This window comes from Prinia subflava, chromosome 1 (assembly GCF_021018805.1).
Source record: "Prinia subflava isolate CZ2003 ecotype Zambia chromosome 1, Cam_Psub_1.2, whole genome shotgun sequence".
NCBI lineage: Eukaryota > Metazoa > Chordata > Aves > Passeriformes > Cisticolidae > Prinia > Prinia subflava.
Genome location: NC_086247.1, coordinates 137,672,322 through 137,697,426, shown reverse-complemented (window position 1 = coordinate 137,697,426; position 25,105 = coordinate 137,672,322). Strand labels below are relative to the sequence as shown.

Here is a 25,105-nt window from a genome sequence, read left to right as displayed (position 1 = left end):
GGTTTTGTGTTATGGACGGTGTTCAGATCTGTAGATATGTCTGGTAGTGCCTTGTTTTGATGGCAGCATGACAGCTGGCCTCAGAAGTACTGCATCTGTTACAGTTTGGAAGAACCCATGATGTAGAGGTAGCATTTGATGGTACTCTGGCATCCAAATGCTAAAACTGGAGAAGAGAATTTCTGGGGGTGTTCATGGTGCTTTGGTTAAAATAACAAGTTTTTCCCTTTTCTGAGCTCAGGCTGTGGCACATGAATAAATAACAAAAATCTCAGGAAGTGGGGGATGGTTTCCATAAGCCCTCACTGAGCAAAACTCAACTTCAGTCGCTGGGGATTTTGCTGCTTTAAGCAGCAAATTCCTCCTGCAGTGCAGTGTGCCTCTGGGCTGGCAGCAAGAATCAAGCTTCACTCTCAGTTAGCTTGCTTCATACTTCTGGACATCCGGATGTGGGAGCAAAAGGAGAGTGAGGGGACTACAACTCCAAGTTACTGACATCTTATTTTCAGCTCAACAACTTTAAGATGCGTTTTGTTAAGCTGCATTAATGTGTAGTCCTTCAGTCAATGTAGAAATTTCTCCAGAGGTGCTCTCTAGTAGAGCTGGCTGAAATACTTGGACTGGCTATATCTGACATTCAAAAAAATCAGTATTCTAAAAATTTTTCAAATAATTTTCATGTGAAATATTTGCCTAGAATATGTTTCAGAGAAGGCTGCTGACTGGTCACTGTTGGATAATGACAGTTTACCTACTTTGATAACATTGAAAAGCATCGTCTGATCAGTAGAAATTGATTTAAGAAAATGTGGAATGAATTTTTTCAAGTGCATTTTTAGAAAGCAGAGGTTCTGCAAACAATTATGTGACTTAAGCAAACATCCTGGGAAAACAGATTGTGAACAGTCTGCAGATCTTATTTGGATATTTTTCCTGTGTACTTTTCCCCTCTTGCCCATTTGCCCAGATTCCTTAGTTGTGGTAGTTCTTAAAACAAATGCGTAGTTGTTGTTTATATTAGCTGTATACTTCTCAGAGTAAACACACTCTACTGCTGAATGGATAAAATCCAGTTTAAAATCAGTTTAAATCCAAAAAGTCCATTGACCTCTCCAGACTTTACCAAAGCAGTGGGGGGAGGTAGGCCACAGCAGTTTGCACAGCTGTGTGCTTTGTAGCTCACTAAATTGTGTTGTGCTGTGCTCCTTCATCTCTTGGGGAACTGGGCAGCACCTCCCTCTCTGATTAAGGTAGCAGTTCATCAGTCCCCACCACTTTCCTGTGCACTCAGGTTTCTTGCAGTCGTTCAGTGGCTCTTCAGTGTGTGTTTAGCTGTCCAGAGCTGCACAGATCAGTGTCCAGTCATGCACATGTCTGTGGTGGTTGTTACTGTGCAGTGGTAGAGCTGCTCTTGAAACTCTGTGGTTCAGAGGCTTATAAACCATCATGGTGTTTGGAGCAGCCTCACCAGGGCAACCCTCTGCCCTTCTCACTTCTGTGAACGCTTCAGTGGTCAATATTTGTGTAGGGTATGTATAACCTCTGCCTAAAGTGACAGTAGGAGATGGCCAGTCTTCTTTTTCCTGCCATTCTCTTGTGACAGGCAGTGTTTTGTTCTCAGCCCCTCATTCCCTGAATTGTGGGCTCAGTTATCCTGGAGACAAGGTCTTGAGAACTGCAGACTTCCAGCGGCTTTTCTGGCTTCATTCTCTGTGTTCTCTCCAGTGGCTGATGCTCTGCTTCTCCCCAAGTGCTTGCAATCATATTTAATCATTATAATAACTGCACAGTAGAAATGGCTAATTTCTGAGCACATGATCAGTCTAATGAATTGACTGTAGCAATGGTAGGATAATACATTCAGCAGCAGGGACATAGTGGTGTGCCTGAGTTTCTGTGCCTACACACAAGACTTCTCTTCAAGGCTTGTACTCTCTTTTAACACTGCTGTCAGGCTGCGGTGTTTGTGTTCAGGTGCACAGAACAGACTCTTGCACAGAACAGAGTCAGGACCTCACTTTTGGGTGTGTGCATGTTCAAGCCTGAGATGTGATACTGGTGGAGGGGCTGAATGATGGCACAGTTTCTTCTTAGTCTAAGCTCTCTAGTCTAAGTCAGAAGGCCCTACCTTAGTCAGAAAAAGTTTTGGGTGGATAAGGTTGTGGCTCAGTATGGGGTAAGTGCTGCTAGGACTTCTGAGGCCATGTGGATGTTACCAACAGATGTAGCTGCAGTATTTCATATCAGTCATGGCCAAGAGTTGGGAGGCTAAAGGGAAATCCATTTACAGAAACAATGTAACTTCCTGTTTGAGTTGTGTGTGGAAATAAAAATGGCAGTGGAGAATTAGAGCAGCCTTAGCAATTTCATCTCTGGCTTGGCCCTTCTTTCCCACCCTGTTAAACTGGTAAATGTCATGCATGCTTGTGATTTGCTTGTCTGTCTTCTGCTTTTACTTAATATATCCCAAATTGCAAGAAGTCTGTATGACTCAGTCCAAAATAGTAGCGCAGTCTTAGGAAACATGTGGGGGAATTTTTGTCAACTCTCCTTTTTTGCCTGAGTATCTTAATAGGCATCCACATGCAATGCTGTGGAAACTCTGTTTTTGTGAGAAGTTTGTGCTGATGGAAGTTCATGATGCTTCTAAGCTTGTCCTCTGTTGATGTACGTTCTTGCTGAAGGGGGTTTGAGGAAGGACAGGCTGCTTCAGAAAGTTGATCTGTTTTGTTCTGTATTTGTCTTTGAAAACAGAAGCGAGGAACTTGTCAGATGCTAGTTGTTTTGGTATTCAAGGGACATGGAAGAGCTCTTTGCTACAGTAATGTGCAGAAGATAGTAGTATGGGTAGTAAGTGAACTGTAAAGTAGAATATATGTACTGCCAGCTTTTAGATTGGAATCTCTAGTGGCTGAAGATTGTTTCTGCCACCCTATTATATTGATGGGCAGGGGAGACAAGAGGAAAAATATCACTGTTGGTGGTTATCACCCCATGGGAGTAGCACCTCAGAGTGTTGCAACAAAGTTGTTTGCTATAACATCTTGCCTGCATTTTTATTAAAAAAATCTTCTAAAACTCCAAAACTTTAGTAGTTCTCTTGTTTACAAAGTGGAATACTGAACCCTCGAACATTTAGGAAATGGGAAACAGACATTTCATATAGGATAAGCTGTGCTTATGGCAGTAATCCAAGAATGTTTGTGGTGTAGATAGTGTGGCCTTTAGCCACGTGATGGCTGTTTAATTAATACTCATGAGTTACTCCTGGTGCAGTGTTGACCCAGCTGAAAGCCAGCATATCTCCTGTTGGGATGCAAATCCCTCTGGGCCTCATTCACACAGGCTCAGAAGCACTAAGAAATGTGAGGGCTGAATTAAAACCTTCAGAGAAACTAAAATATATAAATCCACATAGACATGAAGTAGAAATATAAGTTTAGTTTTAAATAAGTTGAGAATATTTGAAGTGTCTTAAGCAAATAAGAGACTGTATTACTTAGTAAGAAAAAGCCCTAGAGCATAGTTTAAAGTTCAGTACCATCACCTTTTACAAAGTTAACTAAGTTCTAGACATAATGAAAACATAATGTGGCCTTGCTAGCATTCCTAGATAGAACAGATAGTTATGTACGTAGAATTTGTGTAAGAAATTGCAACTACATTTGCACATCAATGTTAAATTCTGATAGGTCCAACAAGGCAGTAGTAGAACCTTGTTTGTAACTGATTGATTAAAAATAAAATAAAAATTCACTGCTCAGAGATTGCAGGACCACCACCAGCACCACAAATGGAACACAGATTACAGATGTTGCCGCTGCTTCTGCATGGGACTTGGGGACTTTATGGTAGAAGACTTTCTGCATAATGGCACAAACTATAGTAACTCTGCCTTCATGAGGCTGATTTAGCCATGCAATAAAGGACTTTTACAACTACCCAGCTTCTTTAGTCTGCAATGAAGACATGCCAGAATCTCAGCAATCTCCCACTAGCTCATGTCACTGCCTTCAAATGACATGATCAAAGAGGGATAGAAGGAACACTGTGCCTTGGGGATTTGTAATCAAACTATGTCTGCAGGTAGCTAAAGGATACCCATCGTCATTCCAACATATGTTGTCCTTGTTTTATGTGTGGGGGACGCAGTCTCTCTCAGAACTGTCAGCCTTAGATGTTTCATGGGCCCTGAATTCATGCAGAGAAGGGAGGTGCTTCGGAGAGGTGTTTTTGTGTATGTGTTTGTATATTTATGTGTGCATGTGTATTTTTCTGTTGGTTTTAGGTCGTTTGGTGGTTGAGATTTTCTTGGTTTAAGAAAAGTATGTGTCTGAAAATTAATCCAGACCACTTTCAAGTAAATACACATGATAAATAAAAATAGGTTTTATATGTGAGTTTTGTTATTCTTTAGCATAAAAATTATTTTGAAATATACAATAAATTCTCTATCCCATCCATGTAACATGACCTTTATTACTGGAAAATATTTTTGCTATTAGAGTTGATTAAATAAAACACTGAAAAGGTGAAATATTAAGGCTAAGGCAATATTAGCTCACTTTCTCTTAGTGTGAGTTCTGTCCCATGCTCTTCCCAGTTTGACTTGCCAGCTTACAACTAAATGTGAAGTACTGGGCTTTGGGCTTTTGTTGTTATTGTTGTTCAGGCGTGAGCAATTCTGACTTGTCATTGTTACTGCTTTATCAGCGTCTTACCTCAGACAAACTTTCAGAAAATTCAGACTTGTTCTTTTGAGTTTATTTTTCATAGACTTTTTTTAGATGGTTTCCTTTTCAGCCACCTGCAGGGCTCTTTGCAATTGCACATGTTCATCTCCTGTGAAGTTGCTTTTTTTGGCACACAAAATGCTTTTCGTTTGACATACAGTTTTGTTCTACTCCCTTGGTGGTTCATTAGTGAGTCTAAACTACTGAAGAAGCCGTTTAATTTTTCCTTTCTGTTGTGCTTTCCTACAGTCAAAAATATATTTAGGTTTGTATGTTTTATTTAATTCTAGTCAAGTGCACTGCTTCCAGTAAGGAGAAGAGGAACTCAGTGAGCTAATTTAAAATGTTGGAAATCTTATGTGGAAGCTTGCATAAGCATATTTAGTTTCTTTTTCTTCTTTTTTTTCTTTCAAATTGACTTAGTCATGCCTATCTTCAGGAATACCCAGCAAAAAAAAAATTGAAGTTACTGATATCTAATTTCACACACTTAAATACACTTACACATACAGCTGGAATATTGACTTTGCATAATCAAAAGCATTTATCTGCTTTTTGTGCATTTTAGGGTTGAATACAAATGTAACACGACTACACATCCCAAATGTTGTTCTGTCAAAAGTCCATCAGATTGTACTGTTGAAACACTTCTGCTTCAGAGTGTCTTTCACTTTAAAGAGTGATCTTAATCACAACTGATGTTACTTAAGCACTGAAATGTCTGTTCAGTTCACTGTGTAGAACGCTAGAGGAGAGGGGTGTACCTTGATAGTTCTCTTATTGGAATCCTGTCTTGGTGAAGGGGAGGTGGTGGGTCACAGGAAGGGCTGAGTAAAAGAACTGACATGCAGAAAGGTGTTTGTCGCAGTGTGAAACTCAAGTGAATGGTTACCAGCTGTTAATTTGCCATGTGCTGTAGTTTTGATCTGATGCAGAGTTGGGTCTGTGCTTCCTGTTGTGCAGCACTTGTGAAGGGTGGGGTGTGAAGTTCAACCACAGCTGAATCTCCTGCAAGCACTGGAAACCATATTCTAGAGTGATCATGGATTTTGTGTCAGAACAGGGAATAACACCATGGAAGCTGTTTCTCTTTCTTGGATGCTGAAAAGCCACAGACTTTAGGAGGCAGGTGGAAATAGATGCCTTGTCTCCTCTTCTGTGTCTTCCCACAGATATCTACATTAGTGATGCATTTTTTTCTATCTGTTTATTATACTCAAGCTCTTGAAGAAGGTATCGAAATAGCAGTTGCATTTGAAAGAAAAGAAAGTTATCTAGAACATACACACAAAAAAAGTTGTACTCCATATAAACATGTATCACAGGTCATTGGAAGGCTAGTGCTTTTTTTTTAATGAATAATGTTCATAATGCATTTCTTATTGCAGTGTATGTACATTTAGTTTGCTCAAAAGGTTAAAATTGGCGGTAGGTTTTCCCAAAGCACAGGAAGTATTATCTGTAACTCACATTTTCATTAGCAATTAAAAACATCAGTGAAGGGTGTTTAACAGAGAAATCTGGCTTATGTGTCAGTGTCCCTGTGCCCAGAGCAGGCAGCTGTGGCAGTGCTGCCTGTACCTGTGCCCACCTGAATTCTGTCTGTTCCTGGTGCTGCTGCAGGTGCACAGCTCCAAGCCCAAGCAGCAAAGCTCCTTGCTTGGCATAGCGCAGGAAGTCTGGCAGAGCCAGGAATAGAACTTCAATCTGCTGTTTTTCCAGGCTCTTGCTTTCAGCCACAGACCCGTCCCACCTCTTCTGTCACTGGCATCCTGGCAGACAGCCGCCTCCTGCGTGCAGGCCAGCTGCTTCTGCAGCGCTGTCTGACCTCCATACTCCAGATGTTTGAAGTTCCATTTCCCCCATGCTTATGTGAACTTTAGCAAAGTGCTTCTGGCATTTCACCAAGGCAGTGGAGAGGAGAGAGAGCTGTTAACTGTTTTCTTTCCATAAGGGCCTCTCCAGAGCTGCTAAAAATCTCCTCCTCTGTAGGACTTAAACTCCATTTGCCTTCAGTCACCATATGCCAGTCTTACTTCCCACATCCCTCTCCCTGTTCCAAGAGATACTCTGTGGACCTCCCCTCCTTATGCTCTGTGTTGACATCATCTTCCTTTCAGCTGGGGAAAAGTGGGGAGCAGGGGGTGAGGGTGTGATGAGACTTCCTTGTGTCTCTCCAAAGATGTTTCTCATTCATAGACCCTAATTCTGTGAGGTGGCATTTCACAGGTGAGACCTACTGGCTTCTGTCAGGTGCTTCATTTTATCTGATCAGCCTCTTGCATGAACATGCCTGAAATAGCCATTAAGAGAATAATGTGAGAAACTTCTTTCCTTCAGTGGTGTCTGAGAGATGAATATGTATCCTCCATAGCAGTCCTTCCATTTGCACTTGGCACCAGGAAAGAAAAACCAGGCATGAACTCAAGTCTGGCTCTTGGACGAGTGGGCTGGTTTCTTTGCTCTGATTCTTGTCCTAGAATGTTGTGTACCTGCTCCCAGCCCCTTCGGTCTGTCCTTGCCCCATGTCCTCTTTCTGCTCAGCTTCTCCAGCAGAATGCATGACTAGATTTGCCAATAGGGTACTCTGAAAAGCATCTATAGAAATAATCCTTTAGCTGAACAGGCCTCTCTTTTTCCTTTTCTGTGCTGTTGTATAGGCGTATGTGCCACTCCACAGGTCATGTTGTGGAAATTGGGATTCAGTTTGGTTCCAATTTTCAGTGAATCTTCTCAGTGAATCTTCCTTCCTTTGGGAGGAAAGGGTAAATGTGAGGCTAATTGTATATTGCTAGTAATTTTTAAGCCTGTTTCTCTAGCTTCTGTTTTCAGTTTCTTGATTTTAACAAGACTTTTTTCTTTTTTAAAAACTTGCAAGCACATGTTCTATTAGTCAGGAATAATTTTTTTGTTATGTATGTCTTGAAATGAATACAGCTTAAACTTGCTATGAAACTGTGCGTTATTGTTTTACATCTGTGCTTCTGAATTCTAGAAACATACAGTGCTGAGTAAATGGGATGTCTGTGGTATACTTCACTCCCTGATCACTCACCCCCTATAGCTGTCCCAATATTCCAGAAAAAAAAGTCTTTGTGAAGGTATAAAATATCTTCAAATGTTGCTGAAGTCTGGTTTGCTTTATGCCTATGGCAATTGCTAGGGGAATCTGAGAAAAAAATGCTAGTGTATATAAAAAAAGATTTTAATTCTAAATCAGGGGCTAGCTCCATAGGATTAAGCTGACATATAATCTGTGTTCAGACATAATCAAAGAAATAGTGATAAACTGTCAAAATAAGGCCCACTGTCAACACTTGTTAAATCTTCCTCTTCATTGGATAATATTAGTCAAATGCATTGTTAGCATTGTGATTTTATTTTTATATATATTTATATTTTATGTCTGGAAATGTATTTTAAAAGTGTACCTTTACATATGAGTTACTTTTGGAAGTGGGGCTTAGTGTTTCTCTCATTATTTTTCCTTTGATCTCTCTAGTGCCTTTCCCCCTCTGCTGGTGACAAATGTTTTATATGGACTGTGAAAGTTTGCTGTATATATCTGTGCTGATGGTCTTAGTTCATTGTGTTAATCTGTGAAAGCTCTTGAATGTGACCCCTGTGTGCAGGAAAAGGAAGGTGGCATATCAGATTACATGAGATGTGGCTTATCTGGCTACTCTAGCCTTTTACCTTAAGAGGCCTGGATTTACCAGGACTTGAGGAGATGAAGCTTTCTGGAGAGCCTGTCCTACTATTGTCACTTGTCTGTATGCTGAAGAGAATGTGTGAGAGGCTTCTATATAAACCTACCAGAAAACATTGCTGGGTTTCCAGCTCTGGAAATACAACTCTTAAATCTATTTCAATTACCTCCTACATTGCCAGCACCCCATACAAAGCAAACACTCAAGGTGAAACTCGGATGTCCAAATACTTCAGAGTGGTAGGAAACCTTACTTTCATGGTGCAGGTTCAAAAGGCATGGCAGGGTATTCTGAGGATTCTCAGATGAATTTAGGTAATGGTGTTCAGGCAACTATTTGCCTTAGTAAAAGTTGGATTGAAGGATTGTTTATGTGAAATAAAAAGGTCTTGAAATCCTTATACTCTTAAAGGAATTTGGGGAACTGGAAAAAGCATGTCCCTTTTTCTTTTCATCTAGTAACTGTTGTTTGTTGCTAGCACTGGGTTTCTTCTGTTGATTGACTGACAAATTGACAGTCCTTTAGCAGACTTGATTCCAGTTACTGTCCAAGAGGCTGTTAAAAATGTCTTGAAATCTTCTTTTGAGGAGGGGAATGGTAAGAAAGGCTGCTCCCTTTTTATTATGAGAGTGAAAAATAGCCAATATAAAACATCTAGTACAGTGCCTTCATATGAAATTTGTTCAAAGCTGACTAGGGACTTGAATTTCACCCAGTTGGTAGCTAACTGGGCATTACAGAAGATTGCATCAGTCTTCAACCTTAAGAGACAGGATTGACTCTGCCAGTCCCTAATAACAGGGCAGTACTTCAGTCAAAGTTTCATTCAGTTATTTATATGCTTCTCAGATGTTGGTTAATGTAACCCATTGTCTGTGCTGAAGAACTGGGAAGAGGTAAATGCTCACCAAACTGACCAGTTTTGGTCTGTAACTGAGTTGGTATGGTAACACCTGGCACAGTCAAGCAATTTCTAGTCAATGGAATTGATGGTTCCAGTTCCCAATGCCAGTACAGCCTCATACTTTGGAGGAGATCCCCATGGAATAAACGTGTGCACAGTGATAGACAAGGGTGACCCATGCCAGTTGTGCTGATGCTCTGCTCTCTCTGGCCTCTGTGAGACCAGGACTGCTTAGTACTTGGATTCTCCTGATCAAGAGAAGGAAGTAAACTATTTTATTTCTATAGGTAAATTTCTTGAGTTTCTTGAACAGTATCTTGGTGTGGACCTGACAATATGTAAGCAATAGTTCCAAGTCAAATACCTGAGCTACAAGCACTTTCATCAAGAGTTAGTGAAATATGTAATTTGTAACATTGTGTAGATATCTGGTTGTACATGACATCATAAAACCCCAAACTATTCACTTGTGCTTTTTCATGCCTGATGTGTCTTGAGCCCATAATGGTTCTTTTCTGTAGAATACTTATTTGCAGTTTAAATATGATCACATTTCCCTGTGTTGAATTTTATTTACAAAGTAACAGCATAAAATGGTGCTCTCACTGAAGAAGTTAGCTGTCTGACTGAGCTCATTAAAGCTGGGGATTTCATTGTTCTTTTTGTAGGTCAGACTGACTTCCTTGCAGGTGGCCTGTGCAACGTGCATTGTCCAGGTCTCTTCAGCACCATTACTCAACCATAACTCATATATTTAAAAGGTCTTACTAAATATGTGTTCTTTCTGGAAGTAGCAGTGGAATAAATTTGTATTTCTAAAACAGAACAAGCTGATGGTCTTAGTCTCACCAGTTTATTTTCATTTCAGGGAAACTTATTGTATAAATTATATGGGAAGACAATGGAATCTGTTGTTTTGGAGAGTGACAGTAAGGGTTAATATTAAAGCTGGGTTTAGGAACAGATTGCAAAGAGTGAGGGTTTGGGTTGTTTTTATTTATTAAGGGATGCCGACAGCACCTTAGTGTTTGTTTCTTAAGTTTTGTTTTCTTTGGTTAAAATACTTTATAGTCTGTGTATGTGAACTTGTAGTAGAAAATATTTGTTTGTGTAATAAAGTTTTTAACTATGTGTATTTTACTGCTATGTATGACCAATTAAATATGAAGCTGTGACTGATTTTTTGTGGGCAGTAGAACAGATACTGCCTTTCATATTGAAACCTGAAGAAGTAAGCTTGGAATGCAGACAGTTGTATCAGAGGAAGAAAACAAAACTTTCTCTGCACCCCTCACTGTCCCATGCGTCTCAGAGTTCTATTGACAGGGTTCAGTCTGAAACCTGTGCCTTTGCCCATTATTTTGTGTCACATCAGGCACAGTTTCTGCTGAAAGAAGATACTATATTTGATGGATTGCTGTGATGTGATATGTCAAATCTAGTGTTCCAGTTGGCTTGTCTTTGACTAGAGGTTTTAAGGGTTTTTTTTCTTAAGCAGTTATTTTATCCTTTACTGCCAGCAATGTCCTTTGGTTAAGAGAATCTCACTGTTCAGGTATGGAATAGATGAAATACTGTTCTCTCCATTAACTTGGAATTCCATGATGCAGTATTTAGCATAGAAACATTTAAAGTTAAATCATAGAGGGTAATAGAGTCCAACTCCCTAAAGCTCAAGCATATGACTTAGTGTCATCTCGGTGCTCCTTGAACTCTTGACGGGTTTGAGACCCTGACCACTTCCCTGGGAAGCCTGTTCCAGTGACCAGCCACCCTCTCAGTGAAGAATATTTTCCTAATGTCCAGTCTGAAATCCCCCTCACATGGCTTCATGTTCCACTTCCATTTCCTCATATCCTATTTGTGCTCACCAGAGCAGATCAGCACCTTCCCTGCACGCTGCCCCCCTTGAGGAAGCTGAGGGCTGGGATGAGGGCACCCCTCAGCCTTCGCTTCTCAGGGCTGAAGAAACAAAGTGACCTCAGCCACTTGTGTGGCTTTCCCTTGAGGTCTTCCACCATCTTGGTCACCCTCCTCTGGACACACTGAGAGTTTGTCCCTCTTGCGTTGAGCTGCCCCAAAATGTCCCCAGGAGTTCAGATGTGGAGTGGATTCCTTTGGGGAGGTACAGCAGCACGTTTGTGCAGAGCAGGTTGCTGAGCCTCAGGACATGGGATTACAGCCAGTGCAGTAGGAAGATGGGGTGGGAAGTGCTAGCAGGTCATGCTGCTTGCATGGCTGATATGTCTCAGTTTTGTTTGTATAAAGTAATTGTAATCTATTCTGCTGACACTGAGATATGTATAGCACTGATGACCTGTAATCAGGGCTCTGCTTGCCTGAAATAAAACGGTAGTAAGAGACCCAACCCTGTATTTAACCACAAACTGAAAAAGCAAAAAAGGGAAACAATGTCAGAATTACAGAAAACTGTTGCCAGTAGCAAGCTGCTTGGTCTTCCTTGTCTTCTTGCTTTAGAGAAATTAGCATATTAAGGAAGTCTGTGGATTGTGATCTTACATTCCTTCTTCTCTGAGTGAGTTTAGGGACAAACTGAAAAGTTACTGGCTTGCAGCTCTGTGCGGCACAGGGCAATTGTATGATGTGAAAGTTCTTTAAAGCACTGCATGAAATGGCCTGAAAAGCTGTCATTAAAAGTGGTGGTGTAATCTTGGGATTTTTTTTTTGGTCTTATGTGCTTGAATGTTAGATTTTTTAAGATCAAGAAAATGTCCTTGAAGTGACTTTTTGCTCTTCCTTTAACTTATAAATTTGAGTTGCAGTGGTTCAGGAGTAAAAGGATTGTAGAAGTTTGAATTGTTTCTCTTTTTCCTTTTTTATTTTAATAGTCCCATATGTGTGAGCTTTATTAAAATGTTTAGATACCCTCATATTAGCTTGGCCAGAGATACTTCAGTGTCTACTTATTGTAAATTGTTTATTCTGGGCTAGCACATTTTAGCACGTGGGTAGAGTGGTATCTGCAGCACAGGATAATAAAAGAACAACTATTTGCTGTATCATTGCTGTGCTTCACTTGGCCTTGAGGCTACTTATAAGGAAGCAAATAGTTAAACTTTAACTCTACATCCTGTTGTTCAACTGTTTGTTGTTTTTTATTTTACATGATTTGAAGAAGATAAATAGTGAAGGCAGCTAATAATTAACAGTTCCTTCAATGTCCAAGCTTCTGGATTAGCTGGCGTAGTCCCTGGCACTCAGTTGTAATGGTAAAGGAGTTTGTTTGACAGGTTCATTTAAATTTGCTTCCCAAAGGAAACACATTGTGCCTCTGGAAGGACTGTCTCTTCCCTCTTCTCCAAATCAGTATATACCTGGGCTTTGTCTCACTGGATTATGTTGTCTAGGAGTGAAAATCCCTGTCCTAGTCCTGAAATTTTAAATTATGCTATGTATTTGTTCCAACACAGACCGAAGATAGCTGAAGCTGCTCTGACTGCATGCAAGTTCTTGTTAACCTCTGCTGACCCGTGCCAGTTAGCCATACTTTGCTCCTCTCCATCTTTGATATCTCAAAATAGGTGTTGTGGGTGAAATCACAAACTAACTACTGTTTAGCTGTTTTGTTACTGTTTCAGAGCAAACACACTATGTCAAGTGTGACCAGAGCTTTGAGAATGGTCTGTTTTGGCTGTTACCTGGTATATATGGCTTGTCCTTCTTGGAAATTAACTGTTGAATGTCTGAAAAGCTTTGTTGTCCTACTAAAAATTTCCTGTGTGTTGAGTTTTTCCTCTTTTGAAAGTGAAAAACATTGCATATGACTAAACAATAATCTTCCACATGAACATGAAGCAGATAGATATAAATGAAAATACAGGAATGACCAACTGTTGTGTGCTTTGTTTTGCAGAATGTTCACATAAGACTTAAGAATACGCAGATCAAAAAAACCTCAGTAATTTCTTGAAAAAGTAAGAAGTTGTCTACTAGTTCTGATGGGCAGCCTATTGCTGTGGGCAAAGCATATGCTGTGAGCCTTTGCTTTGCATAGGGTAAAATCCTGCCTTGTTTTTCCGGTGCACCAGATGTGGTAGGAGTTGAAGTCTCGTTTGCTTTGAACAGCAAATTAGTCCCTTGCACAGGCATGTCTGAATGCCTTTCAGGATTTACATGTGTGCCCTGTTGATGGCCCTGCACTGTGGTACAGATACTCCACTTTTTATTTGTTTGCCTCACTGAAATTTGTGCCAAGACGTTACAAATCATTGCTCAGTACTTAATTTTGGATAAGCTGTCTCATAAAATTAATGTATAGTCTTTTCCTGCTCTAAGAGGTATTTTCATTAACAACAGTTTGTTGCAAAATTACTTAAGTCAGTTTCCAAAGCATGCATGGTACAGCATCTGTTCCTGGAATTTCTTACGCTCTGTTCCAGTAACTTACGGAATTTTCATTGTCCATTGGAGGGAGGAAAGGTTGTTTCACGGACCACCTGCAAGGAAAAGATGCATCTTTTTGTACTCTGAAGAGCTTTATTTTGTTTTGTCTTTTTTTCTTTTGCTATCAGTGTTAAGAGAACTCTTAGTATAAAGACACATCGTCATCCATCCACTGAACAAAAATAAATAATTTATTAGTAACAACAGATTTGATTTGGGAGGATGAAGTAAATGTATGGATTTATTTCAAGGGACCTAGCTGTATTTTTAAAAACTATTTTGAAACACTGTTGTATGTTTTTTAAATTTATATTCTCAGCCTCCTAAACTGCTGTGTTATTCAGGGGACTTTAAAATTGGTTCTTTTTCTCTCCTGTGCATTTCTCATGTACTACAAAATATGAAGAGTGGCTTTTTATGAAAGAGTTTGACCTGCTGTCATCATTGAACAGAAAGGTTGTGTAGAAAATTTGGAAGAGAGATGAACATGTAGCACAGCACTCATATAATTCTTTCAGCAAGATGAAGGAAACAATGAGAAGGCAGAACTAATGTGTGTGTTTCAGTCTCTAAAAGAAAAAGAACAAATAATAGCTGCATTTGAAAAAATTAGACTAATCTCATTCTTTAGTCTTCATTCTGTCATCTGTGGAATCAGCTGCCAGAGAAAATGTGGGTGCAGTGGGTGATACCTGATACTGATGCAGGCCAATACTTGATGTGTAGGATTGTCTCATCTGAAAATTTTTTAATTCCTGACTTGGGGATTTTTCAGAGCCTGCACATTTAGAACAGTAAAGCTTGTTCCAAAGTTTTACTGGGAATTAATTAAATATTAATTTATTCAAAATATGCTAATGCAGACACACATAGTTAATGTCTTGCATTGCTCTGGAAAATTACAACTCTTATTTCTATTAAGATTCTGTGTCCTTCCAAAGTAAAAGAAATTTTTGCAGTATTACAAGTTGTCTGCTATTTAGCTTAAGCAGAGAAAAAAAATTGCTTGGTATCACTGCTTTTCTGTGCTTCTCTACCTATATTCCTGCTTGTAATCCAAAATGCTGTGTATCAAAACTGTTAAGGAAGGGTTTGTGTTTTTGTAGTCAGGAGAATTTAAGATTATTGGAGCATGTGCACCAGTTAATGAAAAAAACAGTTCAGCTGAAGACATTTCACAGTGAACACTGAATGCTGGCTTTCCTAGAAATGTTAATTTCCTGAATACTAATCTTGCTATTTTCATCTTGCCTCATATAGAAGTAGAAATATCAGCTAATTTTTTGCTTCATCTTTGACTCTGCTTCACTAAACAAAACCTTGCACATCACAACATTCATTTTAGATTAAACTGTTTTTAGAAATGTACCTAAATGAGGCAGGATTTAGGATGACAAGGATTTTTCTTTCTTACTGAACCTTCACTATTTTTTGTATGATAGCCTTTCTAGGAGGAATTGATGATTATAGACTAAGATTTATTTTCCTCAGTGGATCAAGTAGTGGCTTGATGGGTTTTGCTCAAAGGGGCTTTTTTTTTTTGTCAGATACTATCTCCTTCAATGAGATCCTGAGGTTCTAGTAGGTACTTAAACCAGTACATTCAATCCCTGAATATTGAAATAGACTTCCTAGAAATGGGACTTCCTTTGGCATCCAGTGCTTGATTTGCACCTATTCTTCAGCTAGGGTTTAAGCCGTGATTATATTCTATGTAGAAGAATGTGTCAGTTATGTGAAGCTTAGTTTGATTTTTCAGACTGCTGGACTGATCTTTGTCTCTGTGGGTTTTTTTTCCCCTGAATAAAATGCAGCCTATTTTATATTCCTTTACTTGCATCTTTAAAGCTTTGTTTTATCCTTTCAGTAAAGCTGCTATGAACAGTATGACTGAAACTAGCCTGAGTGCTGAAATTAGTCCCTCCCTGTGCAGACTCTCACTCTGATATGCACTGATGGCTTTGCTGAAAGAAATTACCACACAGACTTCCCAAGCTTAGTCCCCCTCTGGGGCTCTGAGCAAATTGCTTAGCTTGTCTGTCCTGGTTTCCCAGCTGTGGAGCTGGAGTAATTTATTACCAGTGTCAGTCATAAGAGTGCTGAGGGTTAATCTGTGAGGACTGTATCTGCATAGTGTCTTTAAAGTGTCGAAGCAGTAACGTATAATTGTAATTTTATTGTTAATATTGGTTATTTTATTAAGGTGTAATTTTCTAACAGCATTTGTGTAGATTAAACTAATTTCATCAATAGTCTGGCATCCTTCCAGCAGCATTAACTCAGTTCAGACTCTTTGTCTAACAGTGAAACCTAAACATGTAGCTAGCTCTGTAAAAAAACCAGCAAATGCCTAAAGAAACCCGTACTTTCTTGTTTTTAATCTAGACTGTGGACATCCATAAAGAAAAGGTCGCTCGCAGAGAGATAGGCATTTTGACGACCAATAAGAACACATCAAGAACTCACAAAATTATAGCACCAGCGAACATGGAACGTCCTGTAAGGTATATTCGAAAACCTATAGACTACACGGTGCTGGATGATGTTGGCCATGGCGTAAAGGTAAGAACTCCTGGACACTTGAGGACTGCAGGTAGCACAGACCAGGAGGCAGGGTCGGGGCAGAATGGGACTGATACTGAAATGTTTGGTTCCTTTATGGTAGGAAGGGTTATGGGTGTGATATGCTCCCACATACAAACATTTCAATAACAAGATTGATTGTTTTACAGTGAGGGTTTTCTGAGCAATGTTCTCCATAACCTTGTGACTGTCAGTGATAGTCACAGTGTCAGGAAATAATGGCCCATGATTTTAGGCTAATGACTTGTCAAAAAAGCCATGACTGACTTTTAAAATTATCACTACTTCCTCTTCTACATTAAGTTGTCACTGCCACTCAGTTTTTTCTAAATAACTAAAGGAATAAAGGAAGTCATCTCTTATGGGGAAGTTGGCTGGTGAGGGTGGGTTTTTTTTGGTGGGTGAACAAAAGAAAGGGGGTCAGCTAGTTTGCATTTAAATCTCAGTGGCATTTGATTGATATCTTATTTCCATTGGACAGTCTTACTTTCCTTTTCTCTTAATAAAAACCCTAATAAGATAATGTCTACCTCTCTTGAAATGGTTGTAGTTAGAGTGAATTAATTCAACACCATTTACTCCCTGCTCATCTTTTTATAAGAAATACCTTTGTATCCCTCTAGACCAGGTGTTCAAGGTATATTCAGTTTGCAACAATCTTCTCTTGGACGGCATTTATTCAAAACCTGTGTATCTTCTAAAGCTTGATGTGCTCTGGCCAGTCAATTGTGCAGCTGTATCAGCCCATCATGTGCCCTTTGAATTGCTGAGCTTGAGGAACAAATCTTTTGGAATTACGTGGCCTAACAAAGTACCGGGGTACCTCCTGCTTTGTAGTAGCCCTGCAAATGTCCACAGGAGTCTAATTCCAGCACAAGTTAGAAAGTTCTGTAACATGACAGCTGTAGACTATGAATGAATGTAGTCACTTTAGACTACCTGATTTTTTTTGTTTTGTTTAGAGGTGAACTTGTATTAAAACTGTCTTAGGATTGTTTTACAGTAATAAATTAAGCCAGTCTTGAATAACAGTCTTGTGTAAAAGCCTGACAGATGTGTTCTGAATTGCTATAAAATAGAAACACTGGAGTCAGAGAAACTGATGATTTTTCAGTATAGCCTGCATTTGAGGAGAATTTTCTATGAATAGAGAGTACAGAAATTCAGTGTCAGGTTATTGGTTTCTGCATTTAAGTGCTCCAGGGATCAAGTGCTGTAGAAGACTTTAAAAGTCAAATAATTACTGTTAGTCTCTGAAATGGATGCTTTGCAGAACTACCTGCATTGTGCAGACTCAAAACAGATTGCTTGATCCATGAAGGCTGAGGTTATTAGGGTTTAGCTGTTGCATTTTCCAATATCAGTATTCGCTTTGGGGAGTACTGGTGTCTTTATTCACTTGACCCTCTTTTTTTAGTGGGTGCTATTTACCCATTTCTAGGCAGTTCTTACAGAATGGTTTTGCTAAAGGGTTTTTTTGACTGTTAGTGGTTCCTTCTGTACTAACAGCTTGGTCTTTTCAGAGGTAAAAATGCCTCTAGTAATAACCAAATTGCCAACTCAATTACAAGACAGCTGCAAATTACATCTTGGTATTGTTTCTTTGAGTGACTTGCCTAAGTCACTCAAGTTTTACAGCTGTGAAAGGCATGAAACTCTTGGTATTTTCTGTGTAGACTTGTTACACAAATAAAGTAAACTGCCAGCCAGACCTCAGGTATGTAGTTCAAGGTGGCTGCCATAGGTCAGACACACTGTTGAAAAGAGTGTGCTGAGTTAGTGAATGACACCATTAAATGTTTTAGCCATCTTGTTACTTGGGTCCCAAGAGTGTGACACACATCAAGGTTCTGAAGGAAGTAGCTTATTTAGTCACATAGATGTAGGTAGTGGTGTTACAAGAAAATCAAACTAAAGCAACTTAAGAAGCTATATGAAGGCCTATTGGAAGTCAGCACAAATGAAAGATGATGCTGAGAATCTGAGTTGCTTCTTGAATCTACAGTTAGGTGAGAGCATACAATAAACTGAATTACAAACCTTGTCTCGTCCAGAGTGGTCTTAAAAGATGCTTCAGTCTCTGTTAAGTCTTATTTTCTTGAGCTAAGGTTTCACCCCAAGTTGAACAGCAACGTGTCCACTAAGGCCTTAGAAACCATGTTTTTTAGAGAAAAAGATGTTTGAAGTCTGCTTAGGACAGTTGTCAGTTTGACTAACTTGCAGGTCAGTAAAATACAGCACAACACACATATTGGTATTTAAGTATTAAATAAAAATTATGCAGCACTTTGGAATCTGTAGATGACAATTTATTGCTGTTAGTGGGATTCTGTTCTGGTGTAGGATTTGATAAAGAAACATAAAGGAAAAAAACAAGGAGGAGAAATCAAGGATACAAACTGGATTATACCCTGTTTCTGCTTTTATGTACTTAAATATTGATCCTAAGAAAAATGTTGTTTAAATACACAGTATATTTTATGGGGTGATCCTGAATTGCTTCATATGGAAAGTGTAGATAAAAATAGTGTCTTACAGAGCTAAATAACAAGATTAGGGAGGTGTGTAATCCTCAGGGTAAATGCTGTCTTCACCATACATCTTCCATCTGAGCAAATGCAAAACCACCTCCTCTGTGTACTCACAGTTCATTTTCTTGTTTGTGTCTGCTGTTTGTGTCGTGGCTGTGTAGAAGGGATGCAAAAGCAGGTGCATGTGCTTGGGGCATGGAGAAGGGCTCTGCATGCCTCCCTCTGTCTCACACGCGTGCAGCAGTTTCTGTGGGGGCAGCTGAGGGTGGAGGTGGCAGTTTGGGTAAGCAGCTGCTTTGCATAGCAGCTTTCCTCACTGATGGGAGACACTTCCTTGGAAGGCAGTGCTGTTTCCTCCTCCAGCATGGTCTTGGTTGAAAAGCTTTTGTAGAGCATCCTAGGATCAGAGAGATGCTTTTTCCTTCAGCCTGAAACCTCCATGGCAGCCCCAAAATGCCTCAGCTGCTGCACTCCCTGTCCCTTCCCTTTGCAGGGACAATGGAGACAATGTCTCCAAAAGTTACTTTTTCTCTTTTTTTTTTCTTTTTTTTTTTTTTTTTTAGTATATGTCCCTATGAAGCCTAGACTAGCATCAGTCCAAATCAGGAGAGCTTTTTCAGTTGGTGTGCTAGCAAGAAGGCCTTCCTTTGCAACACAGATATGTGTTGATGGCTTGAAGAAACACACAGGGAAGCATTTTTGCTGGTCTGTTAAGTGGTTGCTCAGCTGTCACCCTCTGGGCATTGGGGAATGTAGCTAAAGTAATTCTTTGTAAACCAGAGTAAGTGTCGTTATCTACCTTCCTGTGTAGAGCTTGGTTTAAAATTATTGGGCAGAGGCTACTTTAACATTTCCTTCCTCCTCTTCTCCTTTTTTTTGTGAAAGGAAAGAAAAAAAATACTGTGCCAGCAGATAAATAGGTCAAACACAATTACTCATACAGAAAATCCTTAGTTTAAGAGCAGGGAGAAGGAGGAAGCTTGGAAGCTGCTTTATAAACCTTAAATTTGCCCTTAAAAGCCAAATTCAAATTGGCCTTTGAATTTATAATAATCTTCTTTTTGAATAGAAGGCAGGTGGAATTGCAGCAATTTGTAAAATGGCAGCTAAGTGGGAAATTGAAGTGATGATGCCTTATGGTTAAAGGCAGATAAAATGTTGAATACATGCCTAATTGAAATGCCTAATAGCTGTAATTGGACCAAGTTTGTTTTATGGAACTAATAGTTCTTCAAAACCAAACTTGAATTGTATATGACGATTGATCACTTTTCAGTTTTATTTTAAGGAAAAGTACTGTAATTTTGTCACCATCAAGAAATTTGCATTTCAGCACATGAAAGCTGTAAGAAGCTTTTGAGCCCAGAAAGTTAAACAGGAGTTAAGCATTCAGAAATCTTTCTCAAGCAAGTGGAAGTTGGAAGGACTCCCTTAAAGTAGGGATTGGGCCAGAACTTGACAAACACTAAGCTTAGAGAAGGGAGTCTTGCTCTTACCCTTGTGCTTCTCAGCACGTCCTACTTGTCTGCAGTCCTTATGCTTATATCTGTGTCAGTGCAAAATGAAAATGCAGATGAGATGCTGATGTGAGGGTGAAAGGCTACCTAATCGAGCTTACTTTACCCATTAGGATAAGAATTTTTATGTGTAGCTGCTGGAATATTAAATTTTAAATAATTCAACCTAATAAAACCCAAGTGAGACAGGGATCCTGAACTGGAGCTGCTGCTGCCTTTGTCCCTTTACCAGCCCCTGTCAGACATTCACGCTTCAAAGGATGTCATGTTGCCAATTTCATTAATGTCACATCATCCCTCTGGGGTCATGGCCAAACAGTAAATATTGCTGTAGGGTAAAGAATGTTTCTCTGGGGGAAAAAGGAACTTCCTGTTGCCAACTCCAATGACTGTTGTGAGTGTTAACACTGGGTGCTTTCCACAGGGCACTTGCTACTGGAAAGTCAGAAGTGTGCCTAGTGTCATCTGATATAATGGTGATTTCAAGCCTCAGCTTGCAAAGGAAACACAAAACTTTGAGCTCTCTTTATTTTCTAATTTCATTTTTTTTGTGCTAGCCTTACTTTACTGTAGTTAGATTCAAAGTCACCAACTCAACTGAAAAATCTTGAACTATTTAAAAACAGCAATCTAGGTATCTTTCTGTGAACAAGACTAGTAAGTACTGAGAGAACAATGTTAAGTTTGTCTATCATCCACAACTGATTTTTGTATGCTGATGCTTTTTAATTGGAAAGTTAAAAAAATAAATAAATAAAGGAGAGAAGCAGTACTAAGAAACTACATCTAGTTGCCATTAACAGAAGACTAATGACTAGGTTGCAAATATTAGTAGGAGAGGTTAAATTTTCCTGAAGAGAGACGTACCTACATATGTTCAATTTTTAAAGAAATACCTATTTGAAACCTACATTTCCTCAAAATAATCTGTTTTATTATAGACTATAGGGAAATGAAGAACAAATAAAAACTTCTGACCCATTCTGATAAGAAAATTGGGACACAGCAATAATTTCTTCAAAACTGCACAAAACTAGTGTGGCAGAAGTGTTTTGCCCTAAGTGTCTGACACCCACATACAGTCTGCCTGCTGAACAACATCTTTGATTACATATTCTAGCAAACTCCATGTCTTGTTTTCAGTAAGGAAGCCACGTTCTAGGCTTGGTGCTTTACTGTGTAATTTCCTCAGGCAATCCCTACCTTCACATGCAAGCACCTTTCCAGCTTCTGTTTCTCTTGCTCTGTGTCACCATGTGGTATTTCAGAACTGCCCCACTGATGAGACAGAAGGCAATCTTGTGCAAAATTGCCTAGCTGCACACACATAATAGCATTTCAAAAGGTCTTTTGGCCAGCTACCTTTCTGTAGGGGCATTCTGCTATGACTAATAAAGGAAGTACCTTTTTAAGTAAAAGGGAGGTTGACTAAAGAGTGAAGAGTGACCATGTGGGGTTTTTTCCTATTGTGGCTGACAGCTGTGATTATTGGTCAAAGATAACAGATCTGAGGCTGACTATTGCTTTGACAGGCCCTATGTGTAAAAGTTCCAAGTTTGCCAGATACTTCCTGTTAATGAGATCAGACTGGCACACTTTTTAAACCCCTGCTTCCATTGAAGAGCATTTATATTGGGTGGTCTTTAATGACCTCTCTCAGTCATCCTAGGTATGGAAGGATATAGAGTGAATGTGGCTCTTTAAATTCAGGAGTCAGAGAAATAATGAGTGAATACAGCAGGGGAAGTACAACCTGCATAGAGATTGAAGTTTCTGCATTCTGAAATTGGAGAGTTCATGGCTGAAATGTGCAGGAGAAATTTGCTGAATATCAGCATGATAAGGATTTTGCTTCTGTGTGCAGGTGGTCTTTTGTGTGCTTACAGATAAATTTGCTCACATAAATGAGTTATTTGCAACCATCCTTACCCCTAGTTTTCCAAGCACAGTCTATAGCTCAAATGATAGCTTTATAGTTCTCTGAATCATGACTAATGTTCCCCCATGACTTGTTACTTGGCATGAAAACTATTAAAAACAGTTAGATGACTTCCTCCTGAGGCCAGCCAGTGGAGTCCCTCGATGTCTTGATATCCTTTGACTACCATGGGTACTTCTGAATTCCTCACAGCCTTCCTTTTCATGCCATTCTTGATCTTGTCCCTTTGACCTCAGTTACAGCAACCTGCAGTACTGCCTTTGGCAGCAGGTATTTCTGTACTCTTCAGACTACCAGAACCGGGTATGCCGGAATTGCCAAAAGAGTTGCCTTAAGCAAATAAGTCTCTTGGTACTAGCAGTCATTGCTTGCCCTTCCCAACCCACAGCTGAAGTTCTGAAGTCCAGGTGCTCTGAATTCTGGCATGAGTTACAGGAGCAGCCTCAATTTTGGCTTTGATAGATGCCCCCCTGCATGGCAGTTGCAAACACCTGTTCTGCCCACATCCTTAATTCCTTTGCTCCTTTCCAACCCACTGCTGCATCTAAGTCCTAGGTTGGCCTGCTCTCCCATGCTGTCCAAACCCTGTGGATGTGTCACTTCCATAGCTGTGATATTTTGGAAATGCAGCAGCATCGACTCATTTCTCAAACCTGAGATTGTGGTTTCTTTCTCTTAGTTTTGTGACAGCCCTTAAAGCTTTATCCAGGACAGCCACGTGCTTGTTAGGCTTTCCCGGGAAAGGCAAGATTGTTCTGCTTGCTTTTTTAAAACATGATCTGCTGTATTGTTGCCAGAAACCCCAACCAGTACTGCTGCCTACCCTCTTTCCTTTCTGGGAACATCCTGGTCTGTCTAGTTCTCACCCTCAGCATCACAAGCATCCCCAGCAAGCCTACAGACTGTTTTTGTTCTGGTGTGTGTCATCCAGGATGCTGGTATGAGGTTGAAAAGTCTCCTGCGTGTGCAGTAATACAAGCAGCAGGAGGAGAAGGGAATCATGCTCCTCACAGCTTCAGGAGTTCTCAGTGATGCTCCTCATTTGACTAAGCTTTTTTTCCTTTTGTACCTCCTGTCTCTTATTTTATACCCTCTCAGAACAGTTTCTTCCCTCTTCAAGCTGTGAATTTATGCTTGGTACCACTTCTCCTCCTCATGCCCTGCGTTTCCCTCCTTCCTGGTCCTGGTCAGGCACTTGGTGATGGTTGTGTTCTGCCAACAGGCTGCCTGGCCTGCAGGCGTTTATTGAGAGATGCTTGCACATACGTTAAGCACACGCCTGCCATTCCTTTTAGTTTTCTGCTGCCTTTTTTTTCACTTTCTTCTTCAAATCACGCTGAGTCTAGACCCTGCTTCATAAACTGTTCTCGATTCCAAGCAGTTTTTTTAAATTGCTTAGATGGCATCACATTTGGTTTTCAAACCAAGAAATGCAGCAATGTTGACCTCATAAGCTCAGCCAATCAATTTTAAAAAAAAGTCTCCTCCTAATTAATTAGCTTGTTAACCATAATTAAATAGCCATATGGTTCATCTTGCTTTGGTTCATTTGCTTTCCCCCCTTACTTAGGTCTTTTGGATCAGGAGTTGCTTTCCTGTGTGAATCCCAGTTCCTTTTGTGTTCTGGCCCTCTGTTTTCCTGTCTGTATGACTTGTTTATATTGACAACAACAGAGAGGACACCTACAGACCTTTTTACATATAGAAAGCAGTGTGGCAACAGTTCCTTAATTCTTCTGAACAATCAAGTGTGTATCTATCTGTATATTGTTTAACTGTTAGCAAAAGAGATGAAGCTCACCTCATGTAATCCTAGAGGCAGGAATAAAGGTCAAGAGCTGTTGGACTTCAGATAAATCTTTACTCCACACTAATAGTGGACTTAGCAGTAGAAGGGTTTGAAATGAGATGAAGATTAACTGAATCATTGCTACATGTTGATATTCAGACTGTCACTGCAGTGGAGGCAGAAACAGGATTAGGAGGGGGGTAGAAGTACTCACCATAAATGCTGAGTGACACTGCAGAAGGGAAGGGAAAGAAAGGAAGCTTTTTGGTTTTATATTTTTGAGGCAGGCAAATCTAGTAGTAGAGGCTGGATAAGAAATCATGCCAGCCTTCAAAAATGTTTCTAGCTATGTCTGCCGGGGAAGGATAAGAATCTCATTTTTTGGTCTCCTTTAACAAATTCCTTTTATTATGCCATTGCAGTTGGCAACTGGTGAAGTAAGGGGAAGGGTCACATATTCCTGTGAGAAGAGAAAGCAGATTTCATTACTAAAGGCCTGTTTTAAAAATACACTACTTGGGAGAGTACTCTGGCATCTTGAGAACTGAACTTGCATGTTTATCCATGAAATAAGTATGTGGGGACAGAGGTGGTTTAAATGCCTGTGAACTCTGCTGATGAACTTCTGCCTAGGCTGGGAGTAAATGGGTTGACTTTCAAATTTACTTACCAGAGCTAAACTTTTTAATCTGAATTTCAGAGCAGGGTTTATGTTCCTGTTATTGAAGTATGAATAACTTAAGGGCTGTGGCTTTCAAGCTTGTTTGATTGGTAAACCCCAGCTGTTTTTCATTGGTTTTGCAGACCCTGTTAGAAGCCCCAAATGCATGTTTGCTGTATAGCATGTTTTAATTACTTTTTGTACTGAGTTCATAGATACCTTAAAACTAGTCTATGTTTCTTGGAGGAGGAGAAGATGCAAACTGCAGTTTGAAATGCTCTGCCTTAAAAGGCTTGTTCTGGACATAACAGTTTAATTCCAAACAACCTCAAAA

The 25,105-nt window shown here is 39.8% G+C and overlaps 1 protein-coding gene across 12 annotated transcripts in view; it reads left to right on the top strand.

The window, feature by feature from the left end:
* The window catches only part of ABI1 (abl interactor 1), a 78,082-nt gene that overhangs the window by 33,842 nt on the left and 19,135 nt on the right, over window positions 1-25,105 (top strand). For all 12 annotated transcript variants that reach the window (XM_063414105.1, XM_063414122.1, XM_063414155.1 and 9 more), the window contains exon 3: window positions 16,137-16,313. In XM_063414105.1, coding sequence (XP_063270175.1) covers window positions 16,137-16,313 — 177 coding nt within the window. The remainder of the gene's footprint in view (window positions 1-16,136; window positions 16,314-25,105) is intronic.